The 19,761-nt window shown below is 38.7% G+C and overlaps 2 protein-coding genes across 4 annotated transcripts; both read right to left on the bottom strand.

Moving 5' to 3' along the window:
- Window positions 1-176: 176 nt before the first annotated feature.
- aqp11 (aquaporin 11) lies at window positions 177-5,235 on the bottom strand. The gene is made up of 3 exons (XM_051397632.1): window positions 4,403-5,235; window positions 2,292-2,408; window positions 177-1,575 (listed from the first exon to the last, which is right to left on the bottom strand). Exons 1-3 carry the CDS (start codon window positions 4,998-5,000, stop codon window positions 1,475-1,477), a joined length of 816 nt encoding a protein of 271 aa, XP_051253592.1. The 5' UTR covers window positions 5,001-5,235; the 3' UTR covers window positions 177-1,474.
- Window positions 5,236-5,558: 323 nt separating this feature from the next.
- On the bottom strand, window positions 5,559-13,882 carry LOC127362197 (vascular endothelial growth factor receptor 2-like). Of its 3 annotated transcripts, none has more exons than XM_051397631.1 (2): window positions 13,773-13,882; window positions 5,559-7,913 (listed from the first exon to the last, which is right to left on the bottom strand). In XM_051397631.1, exons 1-2 carry the CDS (start codon window positions 13,871-13,873, stop codon window positions 6,647-6,649), a joined length of 1,368 nt encoding a protein of 455 aa, XP_051253591.1. In that variant the 5' UTR covers window positions 13,874-13,882; the 3' UTR covers window positions 5,559-6,646. The 3 variants fall into 3 exon arrangements, with proteins under 3 accessions (XP_051253591.1, XP_051253590.1, XP_051253589.1); XM_051397630.1 differs by having other exon boundaries at window positions 5,559-6,591; window positions 12,433-13,882; XM_051397629.1 differs by lacking the exon at window positions 5,559-7,913 and adding an exon at window positions 8,684-9,278 and having other exon boundaries at window positions 12,207-13,882.
- Between the last annotated feature and the right edge of the window lie 5,879 nt (window positions 13,883-19,761).

Genomic DNA, 19,761 nt, shown 5'->3' on the forward strand with positions numbered 1-19,761 from the left:
TTTGACTGTGTAAACCTTCTGTTTTTTATAAATAAATAAGAACTATATTTGTCAGGGATGTAAGTATTTGTATGCATCTGTGTTTATGTGTTTCATGCTGTACTGACAAAGCTAGAAATAAAGAGCAAAATTTTCACAAGAAAAAAAAAGGAATTAGAAATAGCCTTGAGAAACAGTTTTAAAATTGTATTATTATTTTAATAATATTATCATACTCAGAACATAAAATTCTCAACCTTCCATTACAAATTATTAATCAGTGATTCATTATTATTACTATTACACAAAAACAACACTTGGTTCAATGAATTGTAACAACAATATTTGTGCTTGACATCACTAGAAAACAAGCAGATAAATGTTGTGTATGTTTATGGCTGTGTGGATCTACCCATGCTGTAATCTGCCTAACAATCGAAGTACAAGAAACAAACTTTTCTTTTGTGAGTTATAATCGTTGATATTCCAGTGACAGATACTTAGCATTCTTGTTTGAACAGTTGTTGTGGTGATACTGGCTCTGGGGCGGTAATCCACCGGCTGTGGGTCAGATGTAGAGCGAGTCATCCACTAATCGAGGATTAGCGGTTCGATTCCCCTGTCCACATGTTGAAGTGTCCTTTGCCACTGAACCCTGAATTGATCCCGAAGGCTGTGAATCAGTTACTTTCTGATGATCAATGTGTGAATGTGACATGTAGTGTGAAACACCTGTGCTACATAAATGCAAGTCCATTAACAAAGTGTCTAAAGGTTTGAAAAGGTCCAGTGTGAAACATTTAGGAGGCTCTACAATATAATATTCATAGGTACCTTTTCATCAGTGTATAATCACATGGAAATAACAACTGTTGTGTTTTCTGTACCTTAGAATGAGCTGTTTTTATCTACAGAGGGAGCGGGTCCTCTTCTACAGAGTCTACCATGCCGTGTCAGAGCTCAAACAAATATAAACAAGAGGCTTACAGCAGGGGGAAACCAAATTACTGGCACGTGGCCATGTAGTTGTTCATAGTGGAAGGGAAACCTTTCACAGCCACTGTAGCTTCTCTTTTGCTCTTGGAAGGGGAGGGTGACACAAGAGAGTTACGACCTGCAACTACACCGCTAGATGCAGCTAAATCCTACACACTGGACCTTTAAATCTGATGAGTGTAAACTGAAACTGGTTTTTTGTTTTCGACCAACCACCTCATAAAATAAAACTATTTTCCGGATGCTCTATTTATGAGTTCTCCCTCGTAAATTTCTCTATCACTAAATTAGTTTTCTGTTTAGTTTCTAAGATGTGCTCGAGATGTGAAATCATCCAAAAGACCTGTTGTCCGAATAATCATGGTCCACTGTATTAAAAAAAAAAAACCTTTTAGGATTAAAAAAGTGCATATCAGTGTTTTCCTAAGTGCAGCAGCAATTTAACAGTCTTGTGAAAGACATGTGCTCTGTGTTTGAACTGCTGCCCGCCCGGCGATGCTCATGTCCTCTTCTTGGTCTCCAGGGGAAGATGGAGAGAAGATGAGTTCCTCGACAGCAGAGGGACGAGTTTATCAAACAGCAGCACTGAGCTCATCATACCTGGAACAGCCAGAAGGTAGAAGAAGAGATGAAGAAGAGCAACAAATACATGTTAGGGGAACACTTTATTTGGATAGTTTATAACATTTCAACTGTTTCAGTTTGTCTGTTGATGTGTAACAGATTACCTATATAATTTGTGTGATAATTTATTAACATACACAAACCAAGATGTTTTTGTGCCTAAATCTAACCAAACCTTAACCACAATGGTGTAATATCAGAAAACATTTGTTCAATCTTTACTAATAAGCTGTAGAAATGTTTCCAAACACTTTCCTTTACCCATTTTCTATCACTCAGTAAACTAACGATCCCTGATATATTTTATGGATATTTCATGTTATATTCAGTGCATAACAATAACCGAACAGAACAACCAATAAACTGTACAATCAACCCATACAGAGAACACAATAACTGAAGGAAGTTTAAGTAAAATGAGAACATTTTGAGCAGATTATTTCCTGTTAATATTTATCAAAGATACATTTTTTCTGATATTTTAACAGCTTTTTATACAATTCTCTGTATCATGTTTGTTTTTATTTTTTCATACATAGTCAGTAGGCTTCTTTTTACAGCAGCTTCCTATCTGTGGTTGGAGGAACACTTTATTTCATCATTCACCATTCAACACACCACATGCATTTGCTTTTTAAGACTTTTCAAAACCTGTAGATACCCTGATGCCGGTGTACATCAGTGGGTCTTACCGAGCAGCGGGCCAAGCCAGTAGACCAGGCAGTACTCCAGGAAGGAATTTCCACTGCAGGGGAACTGTGTGGAGAAGGCCAACGCGGGGTTAAACACTGCTCCTGTAGCACTGCCACCTGCACACACACACACACACACACACACACACACACACACACACACACACACACACACACACACACACACGTTAATGAATGAACAACTTCAGCCACTTTTCAGTCCTTTACAAATCCTAAACAAACAAGTTGAATGTGCTCTTAAATTAAAAAACGAAAAAAATAAGTCTTTTCTGGTACAAAGATGAATGAGATGATGATGAATGTTCGTTTTATGTTCACTGAGTTCAAACAGCTGTGAAACATGTAATAAGAGGAGACTATAAAGATATTGTTTATGACATGTCCACACTTAAAAAGTCACACAACTAGATATTCTAAACTCTAATTATTTGTTTACTTGGATCCCCATTAGGACAGCGTAAGCATTGACTATTCTTCCTGTGTTCATACTCACCTACACACCCAAACAGCTCGTCTCATTAAATGAACAAGTACAAACGGCATAAAAACAAACTGTCATCGTTTTCAACAGACATTAAGACATTAACAGACATTAATTTTAAAAAAATGTGTGTAATAGTAAACTTAATAAATTGTTGTCATAATGAAAATTTACACTCATACATTTAATTCCAAGAAAAGAGAGTATTAAAATACCTCATACTCTTCTAGGGGGATTTTTACTTTCGCACAGTTTTACACACACAAACACACATCCTACAGTTCTTTAAATATCTAAATATCTTAAAGTTCTCTTGAACAACATGCACTGTCAATGAATTCCACTGGACCATGGCTCTGTATGTATCTGAATCCTGAATACATGTTTTAGCCTTAGATTGCATATGATATGATATCATATGATATGATAATGGTGTTGACCAAGCTTGTGTCACGCGTACATTTCTGACAATGTTTTGTTTTTGTTCCTCTTAGATCAGACCTTATATTTTCTGCAAAGATGGTATGAAGATTGGTGTGCATTATATGGTGCACAGAGTAAGTCGTAGTGCCAGTGTTAGTGACAGTATATAGTCAAATGTCTCTCTCATGTTTTAAGATGTTTCGTGTTGGTTTTGATTGTAGCACTGTGTGACACATTTTGCCTCAGGGACAATGAAGTTTAATCTGCTCTACTTTAAAGAAAAGATGAGAGAGCTGTTTTAATCAGTTGCTGAATTCACTTATAAACTGTGAACTACAGGGGAGCCAGGAGGAGCAGAAAATATACGTAAAATAAACTTTACTCCTCAGCAGTCCTTTCTCTACTTTGTAGTCAGCATATTGTGCGTCAAAGTCAGTCTACCTCCCCCAAAACGCCCCGAAAAACAGGGTAGAGTTTGCACAAATTTTCAGTGTTGATTTATTGTGACAGACTTCTGACAGCAGTTAAAAGATCTGCTATTAGTAGCTTGAAGATATTAAAATGTTAGATTCTTTTTTTAAAATTGTGGTTGAACAGTTAAGGAAATTGTGTCACATCTGTAATCAGTTCTCACTGTCTTCAAATATTGAGTTCTGAGAAGGAAGATGTATTTTATATTTACTGCTATGTACAAAAGGTAACTTAGAAACCATATCCTCTGATCCTGTCTCTCAGGTCCTGTTTTTACTACATTGCAGTTTGTACAATAAAGATTGTCTATAGGGCGAATAAAACCCTATAGAAATCAAAGCCTTCACTTTATACACGATGACACTAAACCTGGCAGCACAATAAGCCACTATAAACCTATATGACCCAGTTATGTTCGTCTCATAAAAAAAACGATGATATACATTTTTGGTCATACAGCTCAACACTACTGTAACTTGGCTTCTGTTATAATAGGTATCTTTATCTTTACCTCAAACAGAAAACACTGCTGATCTCACACTAAAGGAGAAGCTGTTTGTTTAAACTGCCAATGAGAGACACTAATCTGTCACTCACTAGGCTGACCCCTGACCTCTCATTATCAGTCTAATTAACACTGGAGTCTGACGTATGAAAACACAAATCTCCCCAAGAAACAACCAAACAGAGTCGTGGTCATTATTGTGTGTCATACCTGCATAGACCACCGTAGCGATGACTGCAGCCACCGCGTGCACCCGGTATTTCTCCTCCACCGAGCGCGTGTGCGTAACAGCAGTCTGAACCGCAAAGGCGCACGCGAGCTCCACCGCGGCGGCCTTTGGCAGCGGCGCGTGAATGGCGCTGATGCACCGGTACCCGAGCAGCTTATGCCGCACGTGCAGTCCCGACAACCCGATACCCCAGATCACCGGCACCGCGGCTCGCGCAGCGGCGGCCGCAGCGAACTGACACGCGATCCGCCGCAGGGCGCACCCGCCCGAGAGCCTCGCGTGGTATGCGTGCTCCAGCGCACTGGAGGGGTTGCCGATGGCCCCGCTGAAGGTGAGCCCGTGGATGACGGCGGCCAGGTACGTCAAGGTGAGCGCCAGTCCACGCTCGATCCCGCCCACCTCAGACAGCAGCTTTAGCTCGTGCGTGCAGCAGCACAGCTGGAAGGTGGACACGAGTTCAACCGCGTACACAGAGAGCCCGGTGTCCGCGAGGGCCCTGGTCAACACCCTGCGGGTCGCGTTGCTCACTGCGACAATCCCCGCGAGCACCGACAGAGACACCGCCACGTCTGCAGTCATGTTGGCGGCTGGTTTGCGCTCTTCGCCGGGGATTGTCTGCGCCTAGAGCCGCTGGGAGACTCCGCTGTGTGCACGGAGCAGCCGATGTCTCCTCCCCGGCCTCCGGTCTCTCTCTCTGTCTCTCTACCGTTGGACCTCGCCTCCTCTGGTGGATGGAAGCCCTCTCTGCTGCTGCATTATCCCGGAGGATGCGGGGTCCAGCCGGCAGCAAATGAGCTTCAGTCCCGGTATCTCACATGGTGCGGAAGTGACTGAGCTCCACAGTTTCCCTCCTCCTCTTTCTCCTCTGCTGTCTCCTCTTGGTCCCTTTTCTTTCTCTCTTTCCTGCCTTTTATTTTTTATTTTTTTTACCTTGCTGGGGCCCTCTGTGGGTTTACTGTGGTACACTCACAATAAGACCCCACCCCCATGAGTTTTAAGATTTTTGTAGATGATTGATAAGAGATGCATCTAATTTTGTGCACACACCTGTAACTATTATTTAGTGCTATTAGAAAACTACATCTCTTATAGGCGTGTGCCCTGTTTTCTAAAAGGCCGCATGAAGTAACAATTCAATTCAATTCAATTCAATTTTATTTGTATAGCGCCAATTCATAACAGAAGTTATCTCAGGACACTTTTCAAATAGAGCAGGTCTAGACCGAACTCTTTAACATTAACACAGTAAGGAAATCCAGTAAAATAAAATACAGCCATTTTACACAATTTAAGATTACAGAAATGATACAAATATATATATATATAGAAATCACAATCAAAAGAGTAAAATGTGTGTAACAAGCATATATTGGTATAACGTAACCTGAAAAAAACTGATTCAATTATATTTCTCATTTCTATAAAAATATGAATTATTTGCAATTTTCTAAGCACTGCTGGCAGATACAAATATATATTTGTGGATGTTGGAATTAATCAGATCTTAAATACAACGGATACATTTTACACCCAAATCACAATCAAATCAATAAAAACTGGGTACCAAGTTTTATGGTTTATTTTTAACCTTTATTGTAGAGACGACGGCTCATTGACTGATATAGACCAAAGTATAATAACAGTTATATAACACTAACAACACTGGATGATACAACAATTATATCTGCATAAAAACCAACTCACATTCCTTCACATGTAAATGAAAGAGAAATCACATAATCACTAGATTACAAACAAAACACCAGTAATATAAAACAAGATTTTTTAAAATGGGTTTAACACATCTTAGGTGAAAGCAATGTTAAAATGTTAATTAATTACTGAAATGTTAAAAAATCTAAAATAATGATAATAACCCTTACAGACTCTCTTATGGGTCTGGGTGCAGCACAAAGCAGTGATCATATATTCACATCTTTTATTTTTGACCACTACCTCTTTTATCACCTGTTGGACTTACTAAATCTTTCTACTGAGCATAATAATAATAATAATAATAATGATAATATTCACATAGTTATTTTATGTGAGATGTTTATATTCGATAACTTCATCCAACACAAAGACAATCCAGATGGATAAACCGCACAAATATATATTTTGGAGTGAACTGTGCCTTTAACATTGTGTGTTAAAGAGAAATGAGGACCTACAGTGAAAGAAGGTGATAAAGCTACTGATGAGTAAGTATGAACATATGTATATTAACTCTCTGTCTCAGCTGAACGCTGCTCTCCTCTCCTGCTCCTCTGGATCACAGCGACTACAACAACACAGAGGATCACCAGCAGACCACTGAGCAGTGAGTTCCTCACTGTGTACAACGTGAAGTGAATCCCAAAGGGCTCTCTGTACTTTAAAAGGATTTTGGTTGTTGACACACACTGTAGATCTGAGTCAAGAACTGCACACCAATACTCTCCTGTGTCTTCCAGTGAGACATTAGATATAACCAAGGAGCCATTAAGGGAGAATATGTTCATTCTTCTCAGATCAGATCTTATATTATAAGTATTAAAGATTCTGCCCCCTGTTTTATTCGACTTCATGAACCAAAGGTACCACATACCCTCTTCCCAATTTCTGCATCTGAGAGTGACATCATCTCCCTCTGAGAAGAGCTCTACAGCAGGGGGGGCAAATTTGGGGCAAACCACCAGCCAATATGCTCTTACAGTGACAAGGGTTTTACTACAGTAGAACACACCTGAGTGATTTAAGGTCAGAGATGAAAACACCAGTGAGTTGTTTTGGCCCAAATATTGTTGTCCTGGGTCAGTGTCGGAGGATCTTTTCAAATTCCACTTCTTCCAAACTGGGGGCTGGTCGTCACCGAAATCAGTCACATTGCACTGCAGCACAGCCGTCTCTTCCACTGAGTGGTACATTAACTCTTCTTGCAGTCTAACTTGTACAGGGTGACTGCTAACACACTGCTGCTGGTTCATCACCAGACAGATGTACTGTTGAAACGTTGTTGGCATGAAGTTGGAGAGATGAAGTGCTGATATGGTTTTCACCCCTTTAATATTGTCCATCACTGATGGTGTACTGTCCTCAAATACTTTTGTCCATATTTCTTCTTGATATCTAGAGTCAATCATGAGCCACTGGATATCCAGATTGTCAGCCGCTCCCTCACATGGCAGGTCCACTGTTCCTCCAAGTCTCACTGGAATCACTTTGTCTTCATCCTCTGTCTTACAAACAGTGAGACTGATGTCTTTCTCAGATGTCACTTTGCCTTCAGTCCAACACTCCTCTTGGTTCTGGCTGGAGTCGGAATGGGTCAGGTTCTGGATCATGTAAGAAGAAATATTATTAACGCTGCCAACTGAAAGTCGTTGCTTCAAGTCTTCAGGTACAGTGGAGTTCTCGGACCAGAGGGCAGAGGTATTCCACAGGAGGAGCTTCTCTTCACCAACAAATCTGGAGATCAGGCAGAAGTTGGCCTCCTTGGGGGGGTTGAAGGTGTAAGAGCCCCCTTCATATAGGATGATGAAAAGTTCTTTTGCATGAATGTTGTTGATGAGAGCAAACAGCAGGAAGGAGAGCTCTGTGACTGCAGCCATTCTGCTCTGAGGTTGTGCAACCACTGACTCCGCCTCAAAACCTCTATATCAACCTTCATCAGCAGCTTCTTAATTGTTATTGGAGCAACACGACCACTTTATTTCATCATCATCATAGGAAACTTTGAATCATTTGACTCTGTATCAAGTTATTTATGTACTTTCTCCACGTCAGAAGGTTTCGTAGAAACATTCAAGGTGTTATGTTGTGTTTCCTGCACAGGGAGGGATTTATCTAAATAGATTGGGTTGAATAAGTCCCCAAACAAGTTATAAACAAGTTTTGAATCTTTCTTGTAGGCATTCATTATTTTATTGCAACATGTAATCAGTTACGTACGACATGTCTTTGCTGAGCTTAATTCATGTGTTAATGAAACAATACCCCAAAGAAGGTTTTCTGCAGGCAGACCACAGTTGGGTTTTTGCTCAATGCACACAGTTATATTTTACTCCCCTTTTAGGTTAATTTAACACAAAGTAATGAAATGCAGTCAAATATAGCTATTTTTATTTGATTTTGTTATATAATCCAAAATTACAAAAAGTCAAGTGTTTGTACCAAATATATATCAGATAACATCACTTAACCAGAAATACTGTTGGCTATGATATTTCTAATTTCTGAGTAATTGTTCCAGATGAAAAAAGAGACTTGAAAAATGTAAATAAAGTGTATAAACAAAAATATGATTTATTTCAGGCAGATAAAACTATATATTTGTGGATGTTAGAATTAATCAGATCCTAAATACAATATAAGATACATTTTACACCCAAATCACAATCAAATCAGTAAAAACTGGGTACCAAGTTTTATGGTTTATTTTTAACCTTTATTGTAGAGACGACTGCTCATTGACTGATATAGACCAAAGTATAATAACAGTTATATAACACTAACAACACTGGATGATACAACAATTATATCTGCATAAAAGCCAACTCACATTCCTTCACATGTCAATGAAAAAGAAATCACATAATCACTAGATTACAAACAAAACACCAGTAATATAAAACAAGATTTTTTAAAATGGGTTTAAGACATCTTAGGTGAGAACAATGTTAAAATGTTAATTAATTACTGAAATATTAAAAAGATCTAAAATAATGATAATAACCCTTACAGACTCTCTTATGGGTCTGGGTGCAGCACAAAGCAGTGATCATATATTCACATCTATTCACAACAAAGAAAAAAGAAAAGTCACAATATCATCAATATTAAATTATTACACTGACTTTTATTTTTGACCACTACCTCTTTTATCACCTGTTGGACTTACTACATTTTTCTACTGAGCATAATAATAATAATAATAATAATAATAATAATCACATAGTTTTTTTTAAGTGTGATGTTTATATTCGATAACTCCAACTCAAACAAAGACAATCCAGATGGATAAACAGCAGCACAAATATATATTTTGGAGTGAACTGTGCCTTTAACATTGTGTCAAACATTGTGTGTTAAAGAGAAATGAGGACCTACAGTGAAAGAAGGTGATAAAGCTACTGATGAGTAAGTATGAACATATGTATATTAACTCTCTGTCTCAGCTGAACGCTGCTCTCCTCTCCTGCTCCTCTGGATCACAGCGACTACAACAACACAGAGGATCACCAGCAGACCACTGAGCAGTGAGTTCCTCACTGTGTACAACGTGAAGTGAATCCCAAAGGGCTCTCTGTACTTTACAAGAATTTTGGTTGTTGACACACACTGTAGATCTGAGTCAAGAACTGCACACCAATACTCTCCTGTGTCTTCCAGTGAGACATTTGATATAACCAAGGAGCCATTAAGGAGGAATATGTTCATTCTTCTTAGATCAGATCTTATATTAAATTCATTAAAGATTCTGCCCTCTGTTTGGTTCGACTTCATAAACCAAATGGGTAACGTACCCTCTTCCCAATTTCTGCATCTGAGAGTGATATTATCTCCCTCTGAGAAGAGCTCTACAGCAGGGGGGGCAAATTTGGGGCAAACCACCAGCCAATATGTTTGTACATTGACAAACGTTTCACAGTTGTACCGACCTGTGTGATTTAAAGTCAGGGATGAAATCACCAGTGAGTTGTTTTGACCCACCCGTTCATCCACATTAGACACAATGTGGTTTTGTTGTCCTGGGTCAGTGTCGGAGGATCTTTTCCTATTCCACGTCTTCCAAACTGGGGGCTGTTTGTCACTGAAATCAGGAACATTGCACTGCAGCACAGCCGTCTCTTCCACTGAGTGGTACATTACCTCTGCTTGCAGACTAATTTGTACAGGGTGACTGCTAACACACTGCTGCTGGTTCATCACCAGACAGATGTACCGTTGAAACGTTGTAAATGTGAAGTTGGAGAGACGAAGTGCTGAAGTGGTTTTCACCATTTTAATATTGTCCATCACTGATGTTGTATCGTCCTCAAACACTTTTGTCCATATTTCTTCCTCATATCTAAGGTCTTGCTTGAGCCACTGGATATCCAGATTGTCAGCCGCTCCCTCACATGGCAGGTCCACTGTTCCTCCAAGTCTCACTGGAATCACTTTGTCTTCATCCTCTGTCTTACAAACAGTGAGACTGATGTCTTTCTCAGATGTCACTTTGCCTTCGGTCCAACACTCCTCTTGGTACTGGCTGGAGTCGGAATGGGTCAGGTTCTGGATCGTGTAAGAAGAAATATTATTAACGCTGCCAACTGAAAGTCGTTGCTTCAAGTCTTCAGGTACCGTGGAGTTCTCGGACCAGAGGGCAGAGGTATTCCACAGGAGGAGCTTCTCTTCACCAACAAATCTGGAGAACAGGCAGAAGTTGGCCTCCTTGGGGGGGTTGAAGGTGTAAGAGTCCCCTTCATATCGGATGGTGATAAGTTCTTTTGCATGAATGTTGTTGATGAGAGCAAACAGCAGGAAGGAGAGCTCTGTGACTGCAGCCATTCTGCTCTGAGGTTGTGCAACCACTGACAGCACTCGCCTCAAAACCTCTATATCAACCTTCATCAGCAGCTTCTTAATTGTTATTGGAGCAACACGACCACTTTATTTCATCATCATCATAGGAAACTTTGAATCATTTGACTCTGTATCAAGTTATTTATGTACTTTCTCCACGTCAGAAGGTTTCGTAGAAACATTCAAGGTGTTATGTTGCGTTTCCTGCACAGGGAGGGATTTATCTAAATAGATTGGGTTGAATAAGTCCCCAAACAAGTTATAAACAAGTTTTGAATCTTTCTTGTAGGCATTCATTATTCTATTGCAACATGTAATCAGTTACGTACGACATGTCTTTGCTGAGCTTAATTCATGTGTTAATGAAACAATACCCCAAAGAAGGTTTTCTGCAGGCAGACCACAGTTGGGTTTTTGCTCAATGCACACAGTTATATTTTACTCCCCTTTTAGGCTAATTTAACACAAAGTAATGAAATGCAGTCAAATATAGCTATTTTTATTTGATTTTGTTATATAATCCAGAATTACAAAAAGTCAAGTGTTTGTACCAAATATATATCAGATAACATCACTTAACCAGAAATACTGTTGGCTATGATATTTCTAATTTCTGAGCAAACAGAGACTTGAAAAATGTAAATAAAGTGTATAAACAAAAATATGATGTATTTCAGGCAGATAAAACTATATATTTGTGGATGTTAGAATTAATCAGATCTTAAATACAATATAAGATACATTTTACACCCAAATCACAATCAAATCAGTAAAAACTGGGTACCAAGTTTTATGGTTTATTTTTAACCTTTATTGTAGAGACGACTGCTCATTGACTGATATAGACCAAAGTATAATAACAGTTATATAACACTAACAACACTGGATGATACAACAATTATATCTGCATAAAAGCCAACTCACATTCCTTCACATGTAAATGAAAAAGAAATCACATAATCACTAGATTACAAACAAAACACCAGAAATATAAAACAAGATTTTTTAAAATGGGTTTAAGACATCTTAGGTGAAAGCAATGTTAAAATGTTAATTAATTACTGAATTGTTAAAAAATCTAAAATAATGATAATAACCCTTACAGACTCTCTTATGGGTCTGGGTGCAGCACAAAGCAGTGATCATATATTCACATCTATTCACAACAAAGAAAAAGAAAAGTCACAATATCATCAATATTACATTATTACACTGACTTTTATTTTTGACCACTACCTCTTTTATCACCTGTTGGACTTACTACATTTTTCTACTGAGCATAATAATAATAATAATAATAATAATAATAATAATAATAATATTCACATAGTTTTTTTATATGAGATGTTTATATTGGATAACTCCAACTCACACAAAGACAATCCAGATGGATAAACAGCACAAATATATATTTTGGAGTGAACTGTGCCTTTAAGATTGTGTGTTAAAGAGAAATGAGGACCTACAGTGAAAGAAGGTGATAAAGCTACTGATGAGTAAGTATGAACATATGTATATTAACTCTCTGTCTCAGCTGAACGCTGCTCTCCTCTCCTGCTCCTCTGGATCACAGTGACTACAACAACACAGAGGATCACCAGCAGACCACTGAGCAGTGAGTTCCTCACTGTGTACAACGTGAAGTGAATCCCAAAGGGCTCTCTGTACTTTACAAGAGTTTTGGTTGTTGACACACACTGCTGATCTGGGTCAAGAACTGCACACCAATACTCTCCTGTGTCTTCCAGTGAGACATTAGATATAACCAAGGAGCCATTAAGGGAGAATGTCTTCACTCTTCTCAGATCAGATCTTATATTATAAGTATTAAAGATTCTGCCCTCTGTTTTATTCGACTTCATGAACCAAAGGGGTACCATACCCTCTTCCCAATTTCTGCATCTGAGAGTGACATCATCTCCCTCTGAGAAGAGCTCTACAGCAGGGGGGCCAAATTTAGGGCAAACCACCAGCACATGCATTTGTAAAGTGACAAACGTTTTACAGTAGTACCGACCTGAGTGATTTAACGTCAGAGATGAAATCACCAGTGAGTAGTTTCTACCCACCTCTTCTTCCACATTAGACACAGTCTTGTTTAGTTGTCCTTGGCCAGTGTCGGAAGATTTTGGAAAATTCCTCTTCATCCAAACTGGGGGCTGGTCGTCACTGAAATCAGTCACATTGCACTGCAGCACAGCCGTCTCTTCCACTGAGTGGTAGATTATCTCTGGTGGCACACTAACTTGTACAGGGTGACTGCTCACACACTGCTGCTGGTTCATCACCAGACACATGTACCATTGAAACGTTGTAAATGTGAAGTTGGAGAGACGAAGTGCTGATGTGGTTTTCACCACTTTAACATTGTCCATCAACGATGTTGTATCGTCCTCAAATACTTTTGTCCATGTCTTATATCCATGGTCATACTTGAGCCACTGGATATTCAGATTGTCAGCCGCTCCCTCACATGACACGTCCACTGTTCCTCCAAATCTCACATCAATCACTTTGAGCTCATCCTTTGTCTTACAAACAGTGATACTGGTGTTTTTCTCAGATGTCACTTTGCCTTCGGTCCAACACTCCTCTTGGTACTGGCTGGAGTCGGAATGGGTCAGGTTCTGGATCGTGTAAGAAGAAATATTATTAACGCTGCCAACTGAAAGTCGTCGCTTCAAGTCTTCAGGTACCGTGGAGTTCTCGGACCAGAGGGCAGAGGTATTCCACAGGAGGAGCTTCTTTTCACCAACAAATCTGGAGATCAGGCAGAAGTTGGCCTCCTTGGGGGGGTTGAAGGTGTAAGAGCCCCCTTCATATCGGATGGTGATACGTTCTTCTGCATGAATGTTGTTGATGAGAGCAAACAGCAGGAAGGAGAGTTCTGTTACTGCAGCCATTCTGCTCTGAGGTTGTGCAAACACTGACACCACTCGCCTCATAACCTCTATATCAACCTTCATCAGCAGCTTCCTATCTGTGGTTGGAGAAATGCAAGCACTTTATCTCATCATCATGGGAAATTTTCGAAGCATTCGGATCTGTATAAAATAATGTCCTTCTTCTAGGTCAAAAGTTTAGATTCATATTGTGGTGTAGTTTTTAAACACGTTAACAGTGTTAAGTTGAGTTTGCTGCACAGGGAGGGATTTAACTAAATAGATACGTCTGACATGTGTTTTCTTGCTTCTTTGCTTAAATAATCCATCAATATAACAATAGCAACATAGAGCTTTACCGAAAGAGTTTTAACTTCATCTCATACACAGTATGTTTTAAAGATGGTATACAGACATACCATTGTTCAAATGACACATTATTCCATCATCCCAGTAGTCCAAAAAATGCCCTACTCCAGGGAGTGTGTATATTACCGGGAAAAGAAGCCTTAAGAGTTGCGGACTATTAGGGTTTCAGCAGAGGATGTTTAGTAGGCCAGGAGCCCAAATTCATAAAAGTAAATAATTACATATATATGGGATGACTACTTTTGTGACACGAAGGGATGAAGGGATATTAACAACACACCGTGACACTGCTACAGTTTATTAATGATATACTGAAATTAAGTGTATTTCAGTACATTTTCCTCATGTTAACAAGCTCAACTCTCACGTTGCCCTCTGACTGACATCCTCACTGGCAGAAGCTCAGCCTAATACTGCTGACAAAAATTCACTTCTTCTGGCTGCATGGCTGTTGTGGGGGGTTGGAGCTCCTACCCTCAGAAAGTTGACAGTATCTGTGATAATTTTAGACTATTATCATTACAATATTTATTTGTCCTATACTGTCTTTGCTTATATTTTATATACAACAAAATATTGTTTTTAGAGCAGCAATGGCAAAGTTTACACAGCAAAGTCAGTATATAAACTGTGATATCTCACTGGAAACAAATCTAAAATGTCAGTAAAATAAATAATAAGTGTTCACATGGCTGCATACATGGATTCAGGCATAAGGTAGACAGCAGCACTGTAGTGTCTCGGGCAGATTGCCCTTTTTCTCCTTGTGTGAGGGAGCTATGTAACATCTGGGTTTTAATTCTGTCACAGAGGACAACGAAAAGTTATATTTGTTAAACTCTGGGTGACAATGCCATCTACCGTTTCCAGTATGCTCTGCCTAATTTTACAATCCACTAACATGACATCCAGTTTGCAGTCTACCATAATCCCTACCATAATGAATGCAGCGAACACAATGATGGTGAAGGCATTGAGGGAAAATTTGTGGTTCTTGCACAGGGACGCTTCAACTTGTGGGGCTGGGAATCGGCCCAGCAACCCTCTGATTACTTGATGACCCGCTCTACCATCTGAGCCACAGCTGCAGTGAGCAGAATGTGTGAAGTAGACAATGTTTGGCTTGATGTGTGCTACTGAAAAGGACTTAAAAAACGTTATGTATTTCCTCAACTTGCTTCATGTTGTCTTCATGATCAAAAATGTCAACAACATTAAAAACTTGTAGAAGGAAACACGAGCAGCCCAAGCTGACAACCCTTTAATATATGTGAATGTGTGTTTGATTGTATGATCTGTATGTAGTTTTGTGAATGTGTATGTATTTTTGTTTTGGTTAATAGACTGGTGACAAGAGACCAAATCCCAAATCTTTGTTCTGTGCAAAATTACATTCCAAAGTTCAACATGTAAGGGATAATCACAAGAGGCAGGGCAATAAACTGTTTGATATGCCCGGCTCGTGGACCACGAATACTTCAATAATTTATTAATAATAATAAAACGTATTATTATTCATAATAATGCATGCTTATTAAATGTATACTCTGTTTGAGTTCAACGACGGTGAATAACGTTAGCTCAGCTGTAGCTAATTAGTTTCTATTGCAACCACACAAGGCTGCATCCATCACTAGTTTAATAATGTAATTAGTTGCTACATTGTATCGACTGACCGTCCGATAGGTTTCCGACACATTTTAGAAACTTTTTTAAACAAGGTTTTTTTTACAAGTTATTTTTACAATGGACCTCATGTTTGAAATTTATGTGATAGGAAAAAAAATACAAGCGGCGTATTGATCTACTATTTGATGACGCTGTGCTCAGTCAGCAGCAAGTACAACCGAAAAGTCAGCGGGCAACCTGCCGGGTTAATGCCCTCCTCCCAGCCAATCAGAATCAAGCATTCTTAAACAAAGTAGAATAAAAGCTAATATGATACGTCAGCAATCTGAGCAGTCTGAACTCTGACCATATCAAGTTATTCTGCCCTACAAAGGCAAACCTCAGTAACAACGCCATCAATCAAACTGAGAAAAATGGCCTCAGAGTTTTTTGACTGGCCAGCCAAATGCGTTAGTTATGTGCTTATTACATAATTCTCTAATTTTCATGGCTTAGAAATCATGACCAATTATTTGATCCATGACCCCCAAAATGCAGATACTTCACTCTGTCTTTGTATTTGTATAAGTACAGAAGCTGAGGGAGGAGGGAGGGATTGTAGTTACTGAGCTTTGCCTAGTGCAGTAGAATCTTTTTTAGTATGAAATTCTCTTTTGCTTCCGCTGACTCTGTCACCTTGCTCCGCTGTGGCAGGTACTGTGAAAACATATTGCTCAGTGTTTCCTGGCTACTGATGGTATATTTGACTTTTACACATATGAGACTACAAGCATTAATATCAAGCATTTTTACTGCACCAATTTGGAGAAATTTAAGAATAAAAGTCCCATATTTATACCTCCAGATTCCACATTTTCTTATATTTGAGCTACTGTAAAAACATATTGCTCAATATTTCCAGGCTATGGGTGAAGCATTTTCATTATACTTCAATAATGATGCAGTAATCATGACAAAATTTCACACAAATGTTTAATAACATCTTATTTAAAAAATATAAAGACTAAACACAAAATCCTACACAATTCTAATTTGTTTACACAAAATGCAAGTCCAGTCCACATTCTTCTTATTTTGCAGCTCTGCTTTGTCCATTTGTAGGCACTGTATGTGGAACCACCTGCAACAGCTGTCACTGAATCTGTAAAAGGGAAAAATAATATATGAGGAAGAGACAGTAGGTACAATGGTTTTTTGAAGTTAAAACTAATTATTTTTCCCTTTTGCAGATTCAGTGTGACAGCTGTTGCATTGAGCAAAGTGTTTTTACAGTCGCTCAAATATAAGAAAATATGGAATCTGGAGGTATAAATATGGGACTTTTATTCTTAAATTTCTCCAAATTGGTACAGTAAAAATGCTTGATATTAAGTATTCTTGTAGTCTTAGATGTGCAGAAGTCAAATATACCATCCAAAGCCTGGAAATATTGAGCAAAGTGTTTTTACAGTACCTCAAATATGGTCAAATATGCCACTTGGAGGTACAAATATGGACGACTTTTATTGTCTAATTTCTCCACATTGGTACAGTAAAAATGCTTGATATTAAGTATGCTTGTAGTCTCATATGTGTAAACGTCAGTAGCCAGGAAACACTGAGCAATATGTTTTTACAGTACCTCAAATATGGTCAAATATGCAATCTCTGGAGGCATAAATATGAGACTTTTATTTGGGGATTTCTCCACATTGGTGCAGTAAAGATACTGGATATAAAGTTTTTTTTATTCACCAGGGGCGCATGAAACACTTTAATGTAACATATTTTATTTTATTTGTAGGTTCGAATTATAGCTTACTGTTCTACACTCGAATTTAAGTGCGGCTGTTTTACCACGGAGATTGGAGTCACGGCTGGCTTGACCGCTCCGCCAGAATCAATACAAAATAAAAGTTCCTTGTAGCTTCATTTTTGCATTAAACAAAGTCGATGAACTGTGCTCCCTATACCCACACTGAAACTGCTTAAATAGGGGATTTTTTTGCGTTTGGTGTGGAGAGGATTACAGCGACCACCAGTGACACTTCAATGTACAAACAGACTTGAAGAAATGTGAACCTTAACGATCTCCTCCAAATGTATTAGTACATGTCTTGGAACAATAATGTATGTTTTTCACAAAAATATGTCTACTACAATCTATGAATACACTAATTTAGTTCATTTCTAAAGTTTTCCTGCTGTACACAAGATGTCTCCTATTTCACTGTAAAGTCCATTCTCAGTGTCTTAAGTAACTGTAATTAGTAGGTCTCAGATAGACTGAAGGTTGTTTGCCTTATTCGGTGATCACCAACTATGAATCATCATTTAACCACTATGTAAGTAATTACATACGTCTGGCTGATTACTTCTAAAAAAGATTTTTGAGTGGAGGGGGGCTTTAGGTAAGACCCCTCTGAACACACCTATCTTACCGGACCTGTGGTGCACATGTTGCTGAACACTCACTGTTGGTGAAAGATTTTAAAGATCATCTTGAAGATGAGCTGAAATGTTTATGTTTGTTTTTTAGTTTTGTCTTCCAGTGTTAAGCAGCTCGGCCTACAGTTGAGATCAATGGAGTTCTTCACTTTCACCACTAGATGTCACTGTCTCGTTATTCTTCACCTTATTTAGTACTGTCTGTCATCTTAATGAAAATAGATGGTTTTCTGGTGTGTTGAACAGTGTGCTCTGAGGAAACAATACATTAGGTCTTCAAGGATTTAATAATGATTATCAAACGTATTATTGTTTGGTTGGAATGGTAATCAATATTTAATCTGAACAAGTTTACCAAAGGCTGTTAAACTCCACAAAGGGTGGATTGTTTGTTATATCTTTGTTGTGTCTGATTTAAATTAGTTTTCACCTTTGTGTTTTTATTCCTCTTTTCAGGGAGTCACTGGAAGGGGGAAACAAGTTAAAGTAAGTCAGTGTTTAATCCTACAAGTAATAACCTCTTCACAATATATATTTTTTTACTTTTCTACATTTATATTACATTATGTTAAATGTTGTTAAATAATTTGAGTATGACATTATTTTTTTTTTTTATAGAAAAAAAGGCTGTGAATCTCTTCCAAAAATCCCATTTTCTATAGTTGCAGCTCAAACACAACCACTTTGTGCAGATAGTGAAATTAAAGACATCTGTGGTGACATTGTGGTTTTACTTTGATGGACTGCAGGATGTTCCAATTCCAATTTTGGGGGACTTTTATGCCCTTATTCGATAGGAAAGATGAAGATTGACAGGAAAGGTTGGAATCAAACCCTGACTGCTGAATCTGGAGGTTGGGGTCCCCACAAGAGGTCGCCAACGCTTTCCCTGGGGGTCATGTGGCCTTTTTGATTTTAAGGGGTGTAAGACATGTTATTTTTAAAGTTTAGATTATTACAATCCTGTGTCTGATGTTAAACTGTGCCTCAAATAATTAGGCACATTTTAACAGAATAAAGCTAAACATATTATTATTTGGGATATTTGGGAATGTTATATATATACTTTGTTCAATAAATGTAGATGTATTATTATTATTATTATTATTATTATTATTATTATTATTATTATTATTATTATTATTATTATCCTAATGTGTCTTGTTGATTAATTACATATTTTCTGAATTCCCACTGCTTTCTTGTTTTTGATCCACTGGCAGAGATATACGTGAATGCAACGCCCTTGACTAGGGCTTAAAGGGAGCTGGAACATTGGACCTTTCACCAGTGGCAGTGAACGCACCACCGCTCGCTGTCTACGGACGGGCTGCGACCCGCCCCGGACATCTGCACCAGCCAATCAGCGGCGGGCAGAGCTGAAATAAACCAATGGCGTGTCCGGAGCGGCGTGTGAAGGGGGCGGGTGCTTCTGTGCAGCAGGCTGCTCTGTGCCCGACTAACAATAGCCTGGGATCGGCAAG

Source organism: Dicentrarchus labrax, unplaced genomic scaffold, assembly GCF_905237075.1.
Source record: "Dicentrarchus labrax unplaced genomic scaffold, dlabrax2021, whole genome shotgun sequence".
Lineage (NCBI taxonomy): Eukaryota > Metazoa > Chordata > Actinopteri > Moronidae > Dicentrarchus > Dicentrarchus labrax.

Coding starts and splice junctions, on each gene's coding strand:
- aqp11 (XM_051397632.1), bottom strand. CDS start 5,000: ATGACTGCAGACGTGGCGGTGTCTCTGTCGGTGCTCGCGGGGATTGTC. Junction 2,409..4,402: donor CGCTACGGTGGTCTATGCAG/GTATGACACACA, acceptor GTGTGTGTGCAG/GTGGCAGTGCTACAGGAGCA. Junction 1,576..2,291: donor CTGGCTTGGCCCGCTGCTCG/GTAAGACCCACT, acceptor TGGCTGTTCCAG/GTATGATGAGCTCAGTGCTG.
- LOC127362197 (XM_051397630.1), bottom strand. CDS start 13,873: ATGGCTGCAGTAACAGAACTCTCCTTCCTGCTGTTTGCTCTCATCAAC.